The following is an 18,668-nucleotide window of genomic DNA, read 5'->3' as shown; positions in this document are numbered from 1 at the left end:
ATTTTACACTATCGTTTCAATATTTAAAGCCATTGAAATCACAGTATTTTTGACTAGCAAAATCGGGTCTTTAATCTTCCCGATTTTTTTTAATATAAAGATCATATGTCAATTTAGTGAAAGACTTGGCCTGTCTATTCGACATTCTTCAATGAGTTGTCCTCTATTTGCAACGTATTACGTAACACAGCTTCCCTGAATGTAAATCGAGCCCCACAAACTTCAACCACTCCGTCCTGGTAAATACATTCTCAGGCGGCCGATCTCAACCCAACCCATTTGCAAGAGATAATTGACATTGATATTCAGCAATACAAGGGCCAGATTTTGGAGAGTTGTCCCTTTGAAAGGCTGAATGGGGGGGGGGGGGGGGGGGGCGGGACATGCGTCCACTAGCTTTGGTGGGGAGCACAGTCCTTTGGAGGAATTCTAAACAAAACTTGAGGTCAAACACAAACCAAAACAAAATAGATGTCGTCGATTTTTTTTTTTCAATAGGAAGAGAACTGAAGGTAAAGTCACAGCTGTTGAGAAAGGCTGTGTGCTGAATGACGCTCGGGTTGTTGTTGACAGGGGGGGGGGGAGGGTGGAGGGAGAGAGCGAGCGAGCGACTCCAGGGTTTTGACGATTGACAGTGAAACCATCCAATCCCGGTGCGGCTGGAGGAGGCGAGGGATCCGTGCGCTTCATGTGGGCGACGTGAGAGGAGGACACGGATCAAAACCGGCTGGTGCGCGTCCCCGACGGGCCAGTGCGCGTCCCCGACAGGCCAGTGCGCGTCCCCGACAGGCCAGTGCGCGTCCCCGACAGGCCAGTGCGCGTCCCCGACGGGCCAGTGCGCGCGGCCGACGGGCCAACCGCCAGTGCGCGCGGCCGACGGGCCAACCGCCAGTGCGCGCGGCCGACGAGCTAACAGTGCGCGCGGCCGGCGCCAGCCCCACACAAGAGACAACAAATTGGTGTCAGAAACGGTGCGCGTCACTCTCGAGGTCGCGGGGATTCATCTCAACGGGGAGAGGCGGGAACGGGAGAGGAGCGAGCGAGCGATGGATCGAGCGCGAAGGGCCTTCAGTGGCACGGGGCGCCGCTGACCGACCGACCCACCGAGCCAACGCACAGCTGTGCTTCCCTCCACCCCCTCGACCAGCCCAAGGAAAAGTACATTTTTTTCCTCTGCCCTCTGGCCAAATCAAAACGGATAATCCCATTGAACAAGATGAAATGCGGCGAAGCTGAAAGTTGTGCTGGCATTTAAAATACCGGTGGAAGGGGTGTCGGTCAGCGCTGCGATTGTGGTGGTGGTGGAAGATGATGCAGAAGCAGCTGCAACGGGATGAGGTTTACCGTTGGTTCGGCGAGTTAAATTCCTCACAGAGAGTGGATTTCATTTGCGGGTTGCTCGACCTCTGTATCCCTCTGGAGTTGCGTTTTTTGGGCTCCTGTCTGGAGGACTTGGCCAAGAAGGACTACCATTCTCTCAGGGATTCCGAGATTAAAGCGAACAACGTGGTTGACCTAGCCAGTTTAACCAACATGACAGATGAAGTGGTTCGCAGTAAACTCATCGTCTCCTTGGCCTTACTCTGCTCCGATAACAGGGAGGCATCTGGGGTCTTGTACCGCACCCTTACTCACATCGATTCCATCATTAACAACTATGGCCTTCAGCTTCACGACAGGACTGGCGACGAATTCTTGCTCTTGTTTACCATGGCTTCCAACCATCCTTCCTTCACCTTCCATCAGAAGCAGGTCTTGAGGCAGGAGCTGTTGGAAATCCAGAGGATTATTGATAGCACTTCCAATAAAGATTCTGTCCCTGTCGCGGCCACATCGATCACTGCAGCCAACTGGGACAGTACTTCAGCAGTCTACAAGGTGGGTTGCTACACACATATGTTAATACGTGGTAGAAAAATCTTCATTTTCTTCATAAAACTCAATTTCTAATCGCATTGGGACGCCCCAGAGCCTTTATCTCTATCTGCTGAAATTATTTTATAGTTCCAGTAAGATTTACTGTTTTCAGTTGCATACAAGGCAAATAATTTGTAGGCTAACTTATTATTCTTTTTTATATTACTTAAAAAATGCATTATTGTCTTTTTTTTGAGAATATGCTTTAAAACTTTATTCTCATTTTGGTAAAACTAAATTGTTTGATGAGAGTTTTATTGTCATCTGTCCCAAAACAGAACAATGAAATTCTTACTTGCAGCAGCCTCACAGAGATGTCAACATAGTAGTCTGTAAACACCATAATAAACAACAAAAAAGTTCCATATATATGAAAAAACAAACAAACAATAATAGTGCAGACAAGCAATAATAATGCAAAACAAATAATAACTTTGAAGTGGTTTTCAATAGTTTTTTAATCTTTTCATTGAGATGACATTTGTAAATCGGTATCAGTATCACAGTTTAAAACAACTTTCTATTCAGATGTTGCACCAAGTTTCAATTGATGCCACTATCTTTTTCATCTACTTCTTGAAGATATCATCCAAAGACATTATGTTTCAATAGTCTTATCACTTTCAACCTCATTACCACCTCTCTTCACTATTGTTGCTGATGTGGTTTGACTACTTGGTTGATATCTGTGCTTGGACAAGCCAAAGCTTTTCCAAGTTAAAGATTGACAATTCAAAATCATTGACTTTAATCTCCACAACACACTTAATTAGCCTTTTACTGCTGATTACTGCTTCGGAGCATTTACAAATCTGTATTCCAAATTTGACCACGAACTGAGGTGCTGACTTAATATCCTCACAACGATAACAAACACAATATCACCTCTTTCTACCTCCATTCAGCGAATTTGATGTGGAATATTCATTGCCAATCATGTTATGTCCAGACTTGAGTACCTTGGCCTACACAAATTTGAATTATCCAAAACATTGGTGCCTGCAGTCTCAGTCATGTTTCATCTTGTTCATTTTGTGTTGAATCTTGATTTACCAATAGTTCGTTTTTAACATTTTCCTTCTCATCTTGAGATCGCTGAGTGACCTCGCCCTTTTTCAACTCTGTGACTTTCTCCACTTTGACAACTGTCAAGAACATAGACCCTCTCCCCTTCTCCCCATGATTGGTGATTATGCGTTTAAATTGTCTAAGGTCTGAATTTCCCTCTGTAAATTCCTTCTCTTTTCTACTTCGTTATCATTTAACTCTTTAATCTTCCTCCTTCCTGATATAGCGTGCCCTTCTTTGTTTTGGTACCAGTTTTGTGTCTAATTACATTCCTTTAGTCAGCTTTGGGTTGTTTTGCTGTGTTAAAGAAACTTTACAAATGCAATTACTGTTTACTTTCTTTCAGAATCGTATAGATCATTTTACTCTGGATATTAATTTTATTATCATGTGCAGTGTGGGATAGAATCTTAGTTGTGCTATTCTTTAGACTTTGGACTAAAATTATCCGTTGAGACAAAAACGAAAAAATGGTTTTACCATGTCATGATTAGATTGACATCATTAACGTGCTTTTATTTAAATTTCTAGTGAATTTAAAGACTAATTTTGAAATCAGAATGGGTGTAAATTAGGCTTGTTTAACACAAATATTATTGGCATTAGTATATGTATTTGGATGTTGTAATATCATTACAATATTCTGACCATTGCAATTCCAGAAATGATTTTGAATGTTGTTTTGTCCGTACTATAGTAGGCAACATTACTTTGTTTAGGAAGGAACTGCAGATACTGATTTACACCAAAGATAGATACAAAAACCGGGAGTAACTCAGCAGGTCAGGCGGCATGACATCTCTGGAGAAAAGGAATATGTGACGTTACAGGTCGATATCCTTCTTCAGACTGAAGTTACTCCAGTTTTTGTGTCTTGCATTACTTTGTTTCTTGCATTTCTGTAGTATAATTTTAAATTTTGCTGCCTTAGTATAGTGCTTATATAGTTAATTTAAGAAAAATCGCCGTTTGAAGAAATAAAATGTAAATGATTGAATCCATGTATCATACAAATATGGTATCCATTTGTATTAAATAAGATCTATAATTAGGTTGTGGATGTAGATTTTGGCATTGTTGGACTGTCAGAAAATTATCATCTAAATCTGTGAGGTATTTATTCCCCAACAGGCTGAGTCACTTAAAATTAATTTTTAGTTTCCTACTAACAGATCTCTAAACTAAACTAAAGATCTTGAATAATACAAAATAATAGAATATTCAACACACTACATTGAATGAATTGTATATGTTAATTATTTACTTATTGTTACACGAGAAAGCCCATTTGGTCCTCTATCCTGATTTCCCCAGTAGCCCTGTAAATTATTCTGTCAATGCTTCCTCCACAGAAGAAGGGTCCTGACCAGAACCGTCACCCATCTATATCCTCCAGGGATTCTGCCTGACCCATTGAGTTACTCCAGCACTTTATATTGTACGCAAGGTTCCAGCATCTGCAGTTCACGTGTCAAAACGTTCCCTCCCCATCTTGTTTTGCACCTGCGTACAAGTTTTTTGAGGGATTTAAAAAAAATTTGAAAAGGGCATCAAAAGGAACACTTGCAATTAAATGAAATCTTTTAAAATAAAAATGGTAGGAAATCAATTATTTTGCACAATAGAACAAGGATGCGGATACCTTGGAGTGGGTGCAGAAAGGTCTATCATTGTGCTGCCAGGAGTAGAAGATATTTATGTTTAATTTATGTTTTGTGTGTCGTGTGAGTCTATAGAAACATAGAAATTAGGTGCAGGAGTAGGCCATTCGGCCCTTCGAGCCTGCACCGCCATTCAATATGATCATGGCTGATCATCCAACTCGGTATCCCGTACCTGCCTTCTCTCCATACCCTCTGATCCCCTTAGCCACAAGGGCCACATCTAGAGGAGTTGCTTTACTAATCTGGGAGAATTTCACAGTGGTACTCGGAGAGGATATACTGGAGGGTACATATGCCTTGAGGGTACATATTATGGGCTGAGCTAAAAAATAAAAAAGGAGCAATTGTTCTAATGGGATTACATTATCGACCACCCCATAGTGTGCTTGTGAAAGCAAGATTTCAATTGTACCTGTACATCAAGGGTGGTAATCTCTGGATTTCTACCTCTGCCACATGCTAGTGAATGTAGCATTAGGGGGATAGGAAGATGAATGTGTGGCTGAAGAGTTGGTGCAGGGGGCAGGGATTCAGATTTTTGGACCATTGAGATCTCTTCTAGGGCAGAGGTGACCTATGCAAGAGGGACAAATGGTATCTAAACTGGAGAGACACCAACATCCTTGCATGGAGGTTTGCTGGTGCTATTCAGGAGGGTTTAAACTAGGGAAGTAGGAGGGTGGGAACCAGAGTAGCAGGTCAGCACATGGAAAGATTGATGAGAAAGTGGAGCTTATGACAAGTTAATCTCAAATGAAAGGACAGGTAGAGAGAAGTTTGTAAATATGGGGATATTGAAGGACTGATGTGTGTTTACTTCAATGCAAGGAGTACTGTGGATAAAACTGATGAACGTAGAGCTGGGATCAGTGCTTGGAATTATAATGTTAGGACTAGTATGGAAATTTAGTTGCAATAAATGACTGGCAGCTCTGACGTGCCTGAATTTTGATGTTTCAGACGAGATGGAGAAAGGGGGTAAAAGAGGTGGAGGAGTTGCTTTACTAATCTGGGAGAATTTCACAGTGGTACTCGGAGAGGATATACTGGAGGGTACATATGCCTTGAGGGTACATATTATGGGCTGAGCTAAAAAATAAAAAAGGAGCAATTGTTCTAATGGGATTACATTCTAGACCACCCCATAGCCAGCAGGATGAGATATATAGGCAGATTACAGAGGAATGCAAGAACTAAAGGTTTGTTGTGGTGGGTGACTTTAATTTCCCCCCAATCTTAACCATTATGGTTTCCTTAAAAAGTATGTGGATTGTCCAACTCAAGGAGGGACTATACAAAGTATTGAGAAACTAGTCCTGCTAGGTGAGTGGTGTTATGACGGAAGAACATTTTGGAGATAGTGATCACCACTCCTTAGGTTTTAAGATTGGTTTTGAATAGGGACAGAAATTTACTTAATTGGGGCAAGGTATTTTACAATGCAATTAGGCAGGAACTAAGGAGGGTAGATTGGGAGAAGTTGTTATTGGGTAAATCCATAGGTGATATGCGGGAGTTATTTAAAGGTCAGCTGATAAAAGTGCAGCATCAGCACGTTCCAGTAAGGAGGGATAAGAACAGCAAGGTAAGGGAACCATGGATGTTGTAAACTTGGTCAGGAAGAAAAAGGAAGCGTATGTCAGGTTTAAGAAGGTGGCATCAGATGGGGCTTATGACAAATATAAAGCGAGTAGGAAAGAATGCAAGCAAGCGATTAGAAGGGCCAAAAGAGGCCATGAAATGTTATTGGCGAGTTGGATTAAGGAAAATAGCTAGGCATTCCATATACGTTAAAACCGGAAAGTGATCAAGGAGAAGGTAGAGGATAAAGGATAAAGATAAAGGATAGAGAGAATCTACGTTGCGAGTTGGAAGATGTAGGTGAGGTATTGAATGAATACTTTGCATCTGTATTCACCGAGGAGAGGGACATGGTACAGTGAGATCAGTGTGGAGAATACAAATAAGCTAGGGTGGTTTGAGATCCAAAAGGAAGTGATGCTGAGACTCTTGAAGAGCATTAAGGTGGATACGTTCCCAGCGCCTGATGGGATCTATCCCAGGTTATTGACGGAGGCAAGAGAAGAGATTGTGGGGGCCTTGGCGAGTATCTTTGTTTCTTCTCTTGCCAAGTTCAAGTTCAAGTGAGTTTATTGTCATGTGTCCCTGTATAGGATAATGAAATTCTTGCTTTGCTTAAGCACACAGAAAATAGTAGGCATTTACTACAAAACAGATAAATGTGTCCATATACCATGATATAAATATATACACACATGAATAAATAATCTGATAATGTGCAAATAGCAGAAAGTGGTTATTAATAATCAGAGTTTTGTCCGAGCCAGGTTTAATAGCCTGAAGGCTGTGGGGAAGTAGCTATTCCTGAACCTGTTTGTTGCAGTCTTCAGGCTCCTGTACCTTCTACCTGAAGGTAGCAGGGAGATGAATGTGTGGCCAGGATGGTGTGGGTCTTTGATGATACTGCCAGCCTTTTTGAGGCAGCGACTGCGATAAATCCCCTCGATGGAAGGAAGGTCAGAGCCGATGATGGACTGGACAGTGTTTATTACTTTTTGTAGTCTTTTCCTCTCCAGGGCGCTCAAATTGCCGAACCAAGCCACGATGCAACCGGTCAGCATGCTCTCTACTGTGCACCTGTAGAAGTTAGAGAGAGTCTTCCTTGACAAACCGACTCTCCGTAATCTTCTCAGGAAGTAGAGGCGCTGAAGAGCTTTTTTGATAATTGAGTTAGTGTTTTCGGACCAGGAAAGATCTTCAGAGATGTGCACGCCCAGGAATTTGAAGTTCTTGACCCTTTCAACCATCGACCCGTTGATATAAATGGGGCTGTGGGTCCCCCTCCTACTCCTTCCAAAGTCCACAATCAGTTCCTTGGTTTTGCTGGTGTTGAGGGCCAGGTTATTGTGCTGGCACCATATGGACAGTTGCTCGATCTCCCTTCTATATTCTGACTCATCCCCATCAGTGATACGCCCCACAATAGTGGTGTCGTCAGCGAACTTGATGATGGAGTTCGCACTGTGGTTGGCTATGCAGTCATGGGTATAGAGTGAGTACAGCTGGGGGCTGAGCACGCAGCCTTGAGGTGCTCCCGTGCTGATTGTTATCGAGGCTGACACATTTCCACCAATACGAACAGACTGTGGTCTGTGGATGAGGAAGTCGAGGATCCAGTTGCAGAGGGATGCGCAGAGACCCAGTTCTGCGAGTTTGGTAACCAGTTTGGAGGGGATGATTGTGTTGAATGCCGAGCTGTAATCGATGAATAACAGCCTGACATATGAGTTTTTGTTGTCCAAGTGGTCCAGTGCGGAGTGGAGGGCCAGCGAGATCGCATCCACCGTTGATCTGTTGTGGTGGTAAGCGAACTGCAGTGGGTCCAGGTTTTTGTCGAGGTAGGATGATTGGAGGAATAGAATAGAATGCCTTTTATTGTCATTCAAACAGCTTGGTTTGAATGAAATTGCATTTCTACAGTCTTAACATTAAAAAAAAAACCCAAGACCCACACTTAACACAATTTACACAAACATCCATCACAGTGAATCTCCAACACTTCCTCAATGTGATGGAAGGCAAAAGTCTTATCTCTTCCCATTGTTCTTCTCCCGCGGTCCAGCAGTCCAACTGAAACGTCGAGATGACTGGGGCTCCCGATGTTAAAGCCCCCGGCGGGCGATGTTAAGTCCCGCAGCCGTTTAAGCCGCGCCCGGCGATGTTAAGCCCTGCTCCGAGTCCTTTAAACCCCGCGATTCCAGCGGGAGAAGTTGCCGTTGTGGGAGTTCCGAACAGCGGTCTCCCACCAGGGACCTGCGAGTTCCCGATGTTCCTCTCCACCGGGCCTGCGGCCGGAGCCTCTGAAGTTCCGAAGTCGAGTCGCAGCCACGCACCACCACAGCTCTCCCCGCTTTGGAGTTGGCCAGCTCTGCGATGGCGAGACTGCAGGCTCCGCGACTGGAACCCTCAGATTGGTTCCGCCAGAGGTCGTCGCCGGCTCCACGATGTTAGGCCCAACGACATCGGAAATCCGACAGGGAAACAGTCGTACAGGGAAGAGATTAAACGGTCCCCCCCCCCCCCCCCCCCCCATGCCCCACATATACACAACTAAAAAATAATAAAAACTAGAATCAAAAACATACATTTAACGAGACAAAAATTTAAAAAAAGACAGACTGACTGCAGTCGAGCCGCTGCCGTTAGGCGCCGCCACACTGACCACTGGAGGGTGGCTAATGTTCCTTTGTTTAAGAAAGGAAGTAGAGAGAATCCAGGAAACTATAGGTTGGTGAGCCTTGCGTCAGTAGTAGGAAAGCTATTGGAGAGAATTCTTTGAGGTAGGATTTACTCCCATTTGGAAGAGAATGGGCTAGTAAGGGATAGCCAGCACGGCTTTGTACACGGCAGGTCATGTCTTACTAACTTGATTGAGTTTTAGAGGATGAAGGAGATTGATGATATTGTATGCATGGATTTTAATAAGGCTTTTGATAAGGTCTCTCGTGCTAGGCTGATCCAGAAGATTAGAATGTACAAGATTCACAATGACTAGTTTGTATGGATTCAGAACTGTCTTATTCATAGAAGACAGGGGGTTATGGTGGAAGATATATATTCTGGCTGGAGATCTGTGTCCAGTGGAGTTCCGGAGGGATTGTATTGGGACCGCTGCTGTTTGTGATATTTATATATGACATGGATGTAAATGTACATGGGTTGGTGAGCACATTTGCTGATGACACCAAAATTGGAGGAGTTGTAGACAGAGAAGAAGGTTGTCAGAAGATACAGCGGAATATAGACCAGATGCAGAAATAGGTGGAGAAATGGCAAGTGAAATTTAACCTAAGTATGAATGTTGCACGTTGGGAGGTTGTATGTAAGGAGAAAGTATACAGTTAATGGCAAGACACTTAACAGCATTGATGTGTCCAAGTTCATAGCTTACTAAAGGTGACAGCGCAAGTAGATCGGGTGGTAAAGAACGCAGATGGAGTGCTTGCCTTCATTGGTAGAGACATTGAATATTAAAGTCATGAAGTGATGCATATCTTTTGGAGTTTGAGCTTGTCGTTCTGGTCGCCCCTTTACAGGAAAGATGTAGAGGCCTTGGACAGTGTGCTGAGGAGGTTCGCCAGAATGCTGCCTGGATTAGAGGGTTTCGGCTACAGGGAGAGGTGGGCTAGACGGATTGTTTTTTCTGGAATGTCGAGGTTGAAAGTAGATTTCATAGAAGTATATACAATTATGAAAGGAATTCATAGGGTAGACAGTCAGAACCTTTTTTCCCAGGGTGAACATATCCAACAGTAAAGGGAATAGCTATAAGGTGAGGGGAATATTTAATGGGGATTTGTAGGGCAAGTTTTTCACAGAGAGTAGTGGTGGTCTGGAAAGCATTGTCTGGGGGGGGTGGTGAAGGCAGATAAGATAGTAGCATTTGAGAGGCTTTAGGATAGGCACATGGATGTGCAGGAAATAGAATGGTATGTATCATGTACAGGCAGATGAGATCAGTGTAACTTGGCATCATGTACAGCACAAACATTGTGGGCCGAAGGGTCGTTTCCTGTTCTGTACTATTCTATGGTCTATGTTCTACCTCACTGTATTTGTGCGAATTACAATAAACTCGACTTGACATAGCTATAAGGAGAGGTTTGACAAACGTGGATTGTTTTCTGTGGGGAGACCTGATATGTTTATAAAGTTATGAGAGGCATCATTAAGGTAGATAGTCAGAATCTTTTCCCCAGAGTGAAAATATCAGATACTAGAGGGCTTCGCTGTAAAGTGAGAGGGAGAAAGTTAAAAGGATAAGCGAGGGACAAGGTTTTTACACAGAGAGTGGTGGGTGCCTGGAACGCTGCCATGGGTGATGTTGAAAGCAGACATGATGATAACCTTTAAGGGGCTTTTATTAGGCGCATGAATACGGAGGGATAGGGATCAAAACACAAACTGCTGGACGAACTTAGCATATCAGGCGACAGGAGTAGAATGCTGAGCCAGCTAGCCCGGAGGTGGAGAAGCAGAAGAGGGAAGTTTATAAAGGAGCTGTTGGGCATTAATTAAGTAGGGATGTAGGATCACGTGATGTACTTCATCTGCATGGTGATCACATCTACAGCAAGTGTTGGTTGGTCGTGGAAATTGTGCTCAAACTTGCTGACCTGGAACCTGAGCTTTAAACACTGCGCCACATCAAGGACGGGGAGAATTACCTGGACGCTGTGTTTCAGGAGGCTGTCACACCCATTAGATTAACAACTTCCAATACGACCCTTGGTCAGGAGACAGAGGGTGTGTGACTGAGTGAGGCAGGTTGTGGGATCCAAGAGGCAATGTTGGAGGAGCCTCAGCACTTCTTGTCTACAGGTCTGAGATTCTTGCTCCGTGCGTGGATGAGAATGGGGACAGTAGGAAGGATGAGAAACCTAACCAGGGCACTGTGGATCAGGGAGCCATTCAGGAGTGGGGAGAGAAGAGACACATAGTTGTAGTTAGTGACAGTATAGTCAGGAATGCAAGAAATGAGATTCCAAAAAGCTGTGTTGCCTGGCATTAAACGCATTGCTCGATGATTGATGTGGGAGATGTGGGTTATAATTCATAGCACATTGACAACAGTATTAGGGAAGGAAGGACCTGTTCCAGTGCGACGGACTCCACCTATCCAGAATAAGAAATGGGACAAAAGTTTAGGAAAGGATTAGTCTAAAGCAGGTAACATGGGGAGATGAGTTGTGGTGAATACAGGACTGAAGGTGTTCCATTTGAATGCACGCAGTATATGAAACAAAGTGGATGAGCTTGTAGTGCTGTTAGAAATTGGCATGTTATGATGTTCTGGGCATCACAGAGTCGTGGCTGAAAGAGGATCAGAGATGGAAGCTGAGCATCCAAGGGTGCACATCCAATCTGAAAGTCGGGCAGGTGAGCAGAGAGGGTGGAATGGCTCTGTTGTTAAGGAATGAAATTTAATCCTAAGCAAGAAATGACATAGGATCAGAAAATGTAGAATCCTTGTGGATAGTTAAGAAACTACAAAGGTAAAAGGACCCTGATCGGAGCTCTACCCAGGCCTCCGAATAGTAACCGGGATGTAGGTTACAAATTACATCAGGAGATAGAAAAGACATGCAATAAAAGCAACTCTTGCAGTAGTCATGGGGGATTTCATTATGCAGGCAGACTAGAATATTGGCTAGCTTAATTTGAATTGGAGCACCGGTAGTCAGGATCGAACCCATGTCTCTGGTGCTGTAAGGCAACAATTCTACCGCTGTGCCACTGTGCCGCCCCTGACTATTCAAAACAATCTTAAAACTTAAGGAGTTATAATCACTCTCCCCAAAGTGTATTTCCACTGAAACGCCAGTCACCTAGCCAGGCTCACATCCCATCACCAGGTCCAGTATGTTCCCTTCTCAGGTTGGACTATGTACATGCTGCTTCAAGAAACCTTCTTCGATACACCTCACAAATTCTGCCCCTTCTCAGCCTTTGGCTCTGAGCAATTCCCAAGCAATATTGGGGAAGTTAAGGACGACAGATGGCACAATGGGCTAAGTGTTCGGCTGGCGACCGGAAGGTAGCCGGTTCGAATCCCGCTTTGAGTGCGTACTGTCGTTGTGTCCTTGGGCAAGACACTTCACCCACCTTTGCCTGAATGTGTGTGAGTGATTGGTGGTGGTCGGAGGGGCCGTAGGCGCAGATTAGCAGTCACGCCTCCGTCAGTCTGCCCCAGGGCAGCTGTGGCTACAGAAGTAGCTCACCACCACCGAGTGTGACTGAGGAGTGAATGAATAATGCGATGTAAAGCGCCTTGAGTATTCTAGAAAGGCGCTATATAAATCCCATCCATTATCATTATTATTAAGTTAAAGTCGTCCACTGTTGCTTTGGTATCTTTCTGAAATCTGTCTACATATCTGTTCCTCTATCTCCTGCTTACTATTGGGGAACCTATAGTACAAACCCATGAGAGTGCTTGGCACCTTTCTTCTTTCTAAGCTCCACCCTCTCTCTGTCCCACCCTCGCACTCACCCTCTGTCTCTATCTTGCCCTTTGTTAATCTGTCTGGCGCACTGTCTCTGTCTCATGCTGTCTCTCAGTCTCTGTCTTATCCTGTATTGCGTTCTCACCCTTTCGCTGTCTCATTCAGCCTTATGCTTTCACTCTCGCTGCATTGACCGTCAAGCGTTGTCTCATGTTCTCATAGTCTCCCTCTGTATGTCTTGCGCTTTCTCTTTATCTGTTTCTTGCTCTCTCTCTCCGTCTGTCATACATAATCCCTCAGCCTGCCTCGCTCCCCCCTCCTCCCCCCACCACCCCCCCATCACCGTTTCCCCTCTCTCTGTCGCCATCGCCCCCCCCGCCTCTCTTTCACCACCCCCCCTCCCCCTGTTATTAAACTTCCCATTAGTTTACCCCCTTTTCATCACAACACTTCTTCCCCACAATCTCCATTGGCTATTTTTGCCATTTGTGGGATACTGCTCCTGACATGATTCAAATAATAGAGTAGATGAAGAACTGCATATGCTGCTTAATACATAAAAGGACATAAAGTACTGGAGTTACTCAGCAGGCCAGGCAGCATCATTGGAGAAATGGAAAGGTGACATTTTGGGTCAAGACCCTTCTTCAGATTCAAATAATGCACATCTGTTTGGAGAAGCTCTCTCTTCTTCCAGTATTGGTGCCAGTGTCCCAGAACCAGAACCCATTGCTCCCAGACTAAGCTCTGAGCCCTACTCATGCCTATGTCATTGGTACCTACTGGGACCACAGCAACTGGATCCTCTTCTTCCCATTCCATGTTTTTCCCCATCCTGAAGGTACATCTTTAATATTGTCACTGGGTAGGCAATGCAGTCTTAAGGCCTTCCTCTGTTTTGGCTGCAGAGACTGTTCTTGTAACTCAGCTATTCCCTTATGGCATTTCTCTTTTCTAAAGCATAATAACGTCCACGTTTCCACATATGTCTGGTACAATATATCAACTGCCTAGCCATATTTGTACGATTTAAATAATTCTTGCTTATCTAGACATGTTGCAGCCCCAATAATTAATTATTGAATTTAACAATTTCAAATAATCGGCTTTTCCATTCCTTGATTGGAAATGACCATTACTCGTGTAAGATCATCCAGTTTTTCTCTCCACAAATTCTGTTTGAACTACTGGTACTCTCTTTTGTTTCATATTTTTAGCAACTGTGATATTCTACCTCCCACAATGCTCTTCTAATTTTTATTTCCTCACTAATTGCCTTGTTCAACTATTCAATACACAGCTCCAAAAGCATTGTCACCAGTACTACCATGTATAGTTAAATGAGATAAGTATAAATGTGCAGGAAGGAACTGCAGCTGCTGGTTTAAACATGAAGATAGACACAAAATGCTGGAGTAACTCAGCGGGACAGGCAGCATCTCTGGAGAGAAGGAATGGGTGATGTTTTGGGCCGAGATCCTTCTTCAGACTGCGACGTTTCGGGTGAAGAACTGAACTGAAGAAGGGTCGAGACCTGAAACATCACCCATTCATTCTCTCCTTAAAATGGTAAAGCAATACATATTGAGACATTTCAGGAGTATTTCAGGAGTATTCATCAGTCTGAAGAAGGGTCTGGACCCGAAATGTCACCCATTCCTTCCATCCAGAGATGCTGCCTGTCCTGCTGAGTTACACCAGCATTTTGAGTCTATCTTTGAGATGTCTAACTTGGTATCATGTTCGGGACAAACATTGTAGGCTGAAGGGCCCTTTCCTGTGCTGTACTGTTCTACATTCTAGGTAGGTTAACATTTAACGTTAATGACCCTTCATCATAACTAGTACTACCAGTCTCCAGTACTTGGTCTTCATCCTCTCACAGACAATTTATTTGTTCTCGCTAAGCCTCTCCCCCCCATGCAATTTAAAACATGCCTTGTTTCTTATTTCACTAGTTCACTAGTTCTGTGGAAGGGTTATTGACTTTAAATGTTAACATCTAGCACGTACAGCACAGGAATGGGCCCTTTGGCCCACAATGTTTGTGCCGAACATGACGCCTAGTGAGACTTATCTCATCTACCTATACATGATCCATATCCCTCTATTCCCTGGTCTTCCATGTGCCTATCTTAAAGCCTCCGAAACGCCACTGTCGTATGCCTCCACCACCACCCCTGGCGGTACATTCCAGCTCCCACTAATCTCTGTGTAAAAAAAAAACTTGCTTGCACATTTCCACTGAACGTTCCCCTCTCACATTGTAGTTATGCCCTCTAATGTTGGACTAGTGTTGTAACAGAAACCCTCTAATCCAGGCATCATTCTGATAAACCTCTTCTGCACCCATTCTAAAGCCGCTTTCTCATAATGGGGCGACCAGAACCTCATGGTAGCAATGAAGGCAAGCATACCATATGTCTTCATTCACACCCTATCTACTTGTTGTCACTTTTAGTGAGCTATGAACTTGGATTTCAAGATCCCTCTGCACATTAATACTGTGAGGGGTCTTGCCTTAAACTATGTACCCTATCCATACATTCAACCTCCGAAGTGCAACACCTCACACTCCACCTGCCATTCTCCGCCCATTACTGCCTGCTGTATCTTCTGACAGCATTTTTCACTGTCTGCAACTCCTCCAATTTTGGTATCATTAGCAATCTTACTCTAGGTCATTTAGAGTCCCTGAGACCCTATGCTATGGTGCATCAGCAAAAAAATGATGCCCAAAGAAAATAAGCCATTAGCAAGGCCAGTGTATGATGGAGATGTAATGACTAAATTAGCAAACTGGTAATCCATAGTCTTCGATTATAATCTTGAAACCTGAGTTCAAATTCTATCATGGTAGCTGTGATAAGTAAATTCAGATGAATAAAAATGGAATTTCAATTAGAAAAACAAGATTTTCGATCGTGAATTCACCCCATTGCTGTTAAAACCCACCATTTCTCTAATGTGCTTTATTGGAAGTAAATCTGCTATCCTTTCTCAGTCTGTCCTATAAGTGACCCAGATGTATAACAACGTGGTTGACTCTGAAATGGCCCAGCAAGCCAGAGACAATTAGGAATGGGCACTAAATAATAGTTTAATCATGTTGCCCACCTCCTGAAAAAAATTACATTTTAAAGAAAGAACAATCGGGTGACAGAATAGCAGAGTGGTTAGTGCTACTGCTTCGCAATTCCAGCTACTCCGATTTGAACCAGATCTCCAGTTCTGTCAGTGTGAGAACTAACTGGTCTTCCAGTCATCTCATTAGTTTCTCCAAAGACCCAGTTTTTGTTTTCTGCATCAGAAAGACATACTGAATGGTAGATTAATTAGCTGCTGTAGTAAATTACCCTTGTGGGTGCGTGGTTGGATAATCAGGCGGGAGTTAAGTTGTATGTGGGGGAGATTAGGTTACTGAGAAATAAGTGGGGAATGGAATTTATGGGATTGCTCTGCAAACTAACATGGCCTCTTTCTATGTTGTGAGAATATGAGAGTGTGGGATTTTGTTATCATCCTTATAAGGCTATCATTTTCAATAAACTCCCATTAATTCAACATTTGAGCTGCTCATTTCCCAGCCTCTAGTGAATGATCCATACCATCCATTTGCTGATTCAATCGTTGTCTTTCCCAATAAATGTAATTGGTTATCTTTGACCATGGTGAGACAGTAAATAAATATGGCTGTTATTTAAATATCTCTCATATGCAGTATAATGTGGATAAATGTGAGGTTATCCATTTTGGTGGCAAAAACAGGAAAGCAGACTATTATCTAAATGGTGGCCGACTAGGAAAAGGGGAGATGCAGCGAGACCTGGGTGTCATGGTACACCAGTCATTGAAAGTAGGCATGCAGGTGCAGCAGGCAGTGAAGAAAGCGAATGGTATGTTAGCTTTCATAGCAAAAGGATTTGAGTATAGGAGCAGGGAGGTTCTACTGCAGTTGTACAGGGTCTTGGTGAGACCACACCTGGAGTATTGCGTACAGTTTTGGTCTCCAAATCTGAGGAAGGACATTATTGCCATAGAGGGAGTGCAGAGAAGGTTCACCAGACTGATTCCTGGGATGTCAGGACTGTCTTATGAAGAAAGACTGGATAGACTTGGTTTATACTCTCTAGAATTTAGAATATTGAGAGGGGATCTTATAGAAACTTACAAAATTCTCAAGGGGTTGGACAGGCTAGATGCAGGAAGATTGCTCCCGATGTTGGGGAGGTCCAGGACAAGGGGTCACAGCTTAAGGATAAGGGAGAAATCCTTTAAAACCGAGATGAGAAGAACTTTTTTCACACAGAGTGGTGAATCTCTGGTACTCTCTGCCACAGAGGGTAGTCGAGGCCAGTTCATTGGCTATATTTAAGAGGGAGTTAGATGTGGCCCTTGTGGCTAAGGGGATCAGAGGGTATGGAGAGAAGGCAGGTACGGGATACTGAGTTGGATGATCAGCCATGATCATATTGAATGGCGGTGCAGGCTCGAAGGGCCGAATGGCCTACTCCTGCACCTAATTTTTATGTTTCTATGTTTCTAAAAGGGAACTTGAAATGTCATTGGCCAATCGATTGGAGAAAATTCCAAGAATTATTATACATTAAAACCAGAAAGAAGGTACAGCCTTTGAAGGATAAAGGAGGGAATTTATGCTTGGAGTCAGTGGATTTAGTACTGAATGAGTATTTTGCATTGTTATTCAGCAAGAAGAAGGGCATGGCAGATAGTCATAGAGTGCTACAGTGTGGGAACAGGCCCTTCGGCTGAACTTGCCCACACCGGCCAACATGTCCCAGCTACACTAGTTCCACCTGCCTGTGTTTGGTCCATATCCCTCTAAACCTGTCCTATCCATGTACCTGTCTAACTGGTTCTTAAATGTTGGGATAGTCCCTGCCTCAACTACCTCCTCTGGCAGGGTAAGTCCGCATGTAACGTGGGAGTTGTTGAAAAACCACCTGATCACAGTTCAGGATCAGCATATTTCAATGAGGAAGGATCAGGATGACAAGCTAAAGGAACGGATGAACAAAGAAATTGTAAATTTGGTCAATCCATTCACCCACCACCCTTTGTGTGAAAAAGTTACCCTTCAGATTCCTATGAAGTCAGATCTGTTTGGAGTATAATAATATGCTCGGGCAGTTTGAGGTCAAGAAGGAGTATTGGGTCTCATAAAAATGACTAAATCATTAAGATGACTAAATCCCCAGGGGCCGTTGGGATCTATCCTGGGTTACTGAGAGAGGCAAGAGGCCTCTCTAGTTACAATCAAGGTCCTGGATAATAATCTGTGTTGGTCCTTTTTATAGAGGGGAAGGAGACATAATCCAGGAAATTCTAGGAAGGCGAGCCTCACGTCAATGTTGCAGAAGTTATTGGAGAATATTCTTCAGGATAGGATGTAGTTGCAATTGGGAGAAAATGGGTTAATTAGGGACCGTCACAATGACTTTCCCATCAACTCTCCCTGTTCCACCATCAAAGAGTTTGAGCACATTTTTCAATCGTGATTTACCTTTCATAAAACCACATTGACAAGGCCTAATTAGAATTAATTCAGTCTGAAGAAGGGTCTCGACCCGAAACGTCACCCATTCCTTTTCTCCAGAGATGCTGCCTGTCCCGTTGAGTTACTCTGGCATTTTGTGTCTACCTTCGATTTAAACTAGCATCTGCAGTTCTTTCCTACACAAGGCTTAATTAGATGTAGCTTTACCAAATGATTAGCAATTTCCTCTTTGATTATTAACTGAATCATCTGGCTAATACAAGCTAATAAACTAACAGGGCTGTGGTTCCCTTCTGCCTTTCTACATATTTGAACATTGGATGTTTTCCAAAGTTTCTGATAGCATCTAGAGTTTAGTGACTTGAAAAATTTCAACCGATGGGCTATCCCTGCCACCCATTCCTTTGAAACCCTCTCCTCCCCCCCCCCTCTCCTCTCCTCCCCCCCCTCTCCTCTCCTCCCCCCCTCTCCTCT

The 18,668-nt window shown here is 43.7% G+C and overlaps 1 protein-coding gene across 1 annotated transcript in view; it reads left to right on the top strand.

Annotated features, from left to right (window-relative positions):
- The first annotated feature begins 868 nt into the window (after positions 1-868).
- The window catches only part of zcchc14 (zinc finger CCHC-type containing 14), a 134,858-nt gene continuing 117,058 nt past the window's right edge, over positions 869-18,668 (top strand). Inside the window, exon 1 of the mRNA XM_033035633.1 lies at positions 869-1,878. Coding sequence (XP_032891524.1) covers positions 1,309-1,878 — 570 coding nt within the window. The 5' untranslated portion in view covers positions 869-1,308. The remainder of the gene's footprint in view (positions 1,879-18,668) is intronic.

The sequence above is a fragment of the Amblyraja radiata genome, chromosome 17, assembly GCF_010909765.2.
Source record: "Amblyraja radiata isolate CabotCenter1 chromosome 17, sAmbRad1.1.pri, whole genome shotgun sequence".
NCBI lineage: Eukaryota > Metazoa > Chordata > Chondrichthyes > Rajiformes > Rajidae > Amblyraja > Amblyraja radiata.
The sequence above is the reverse complement of the archived record's forward strand: the minus strand, read 5'-3'. Positions and strand labels throughout refer to the sequence as shown.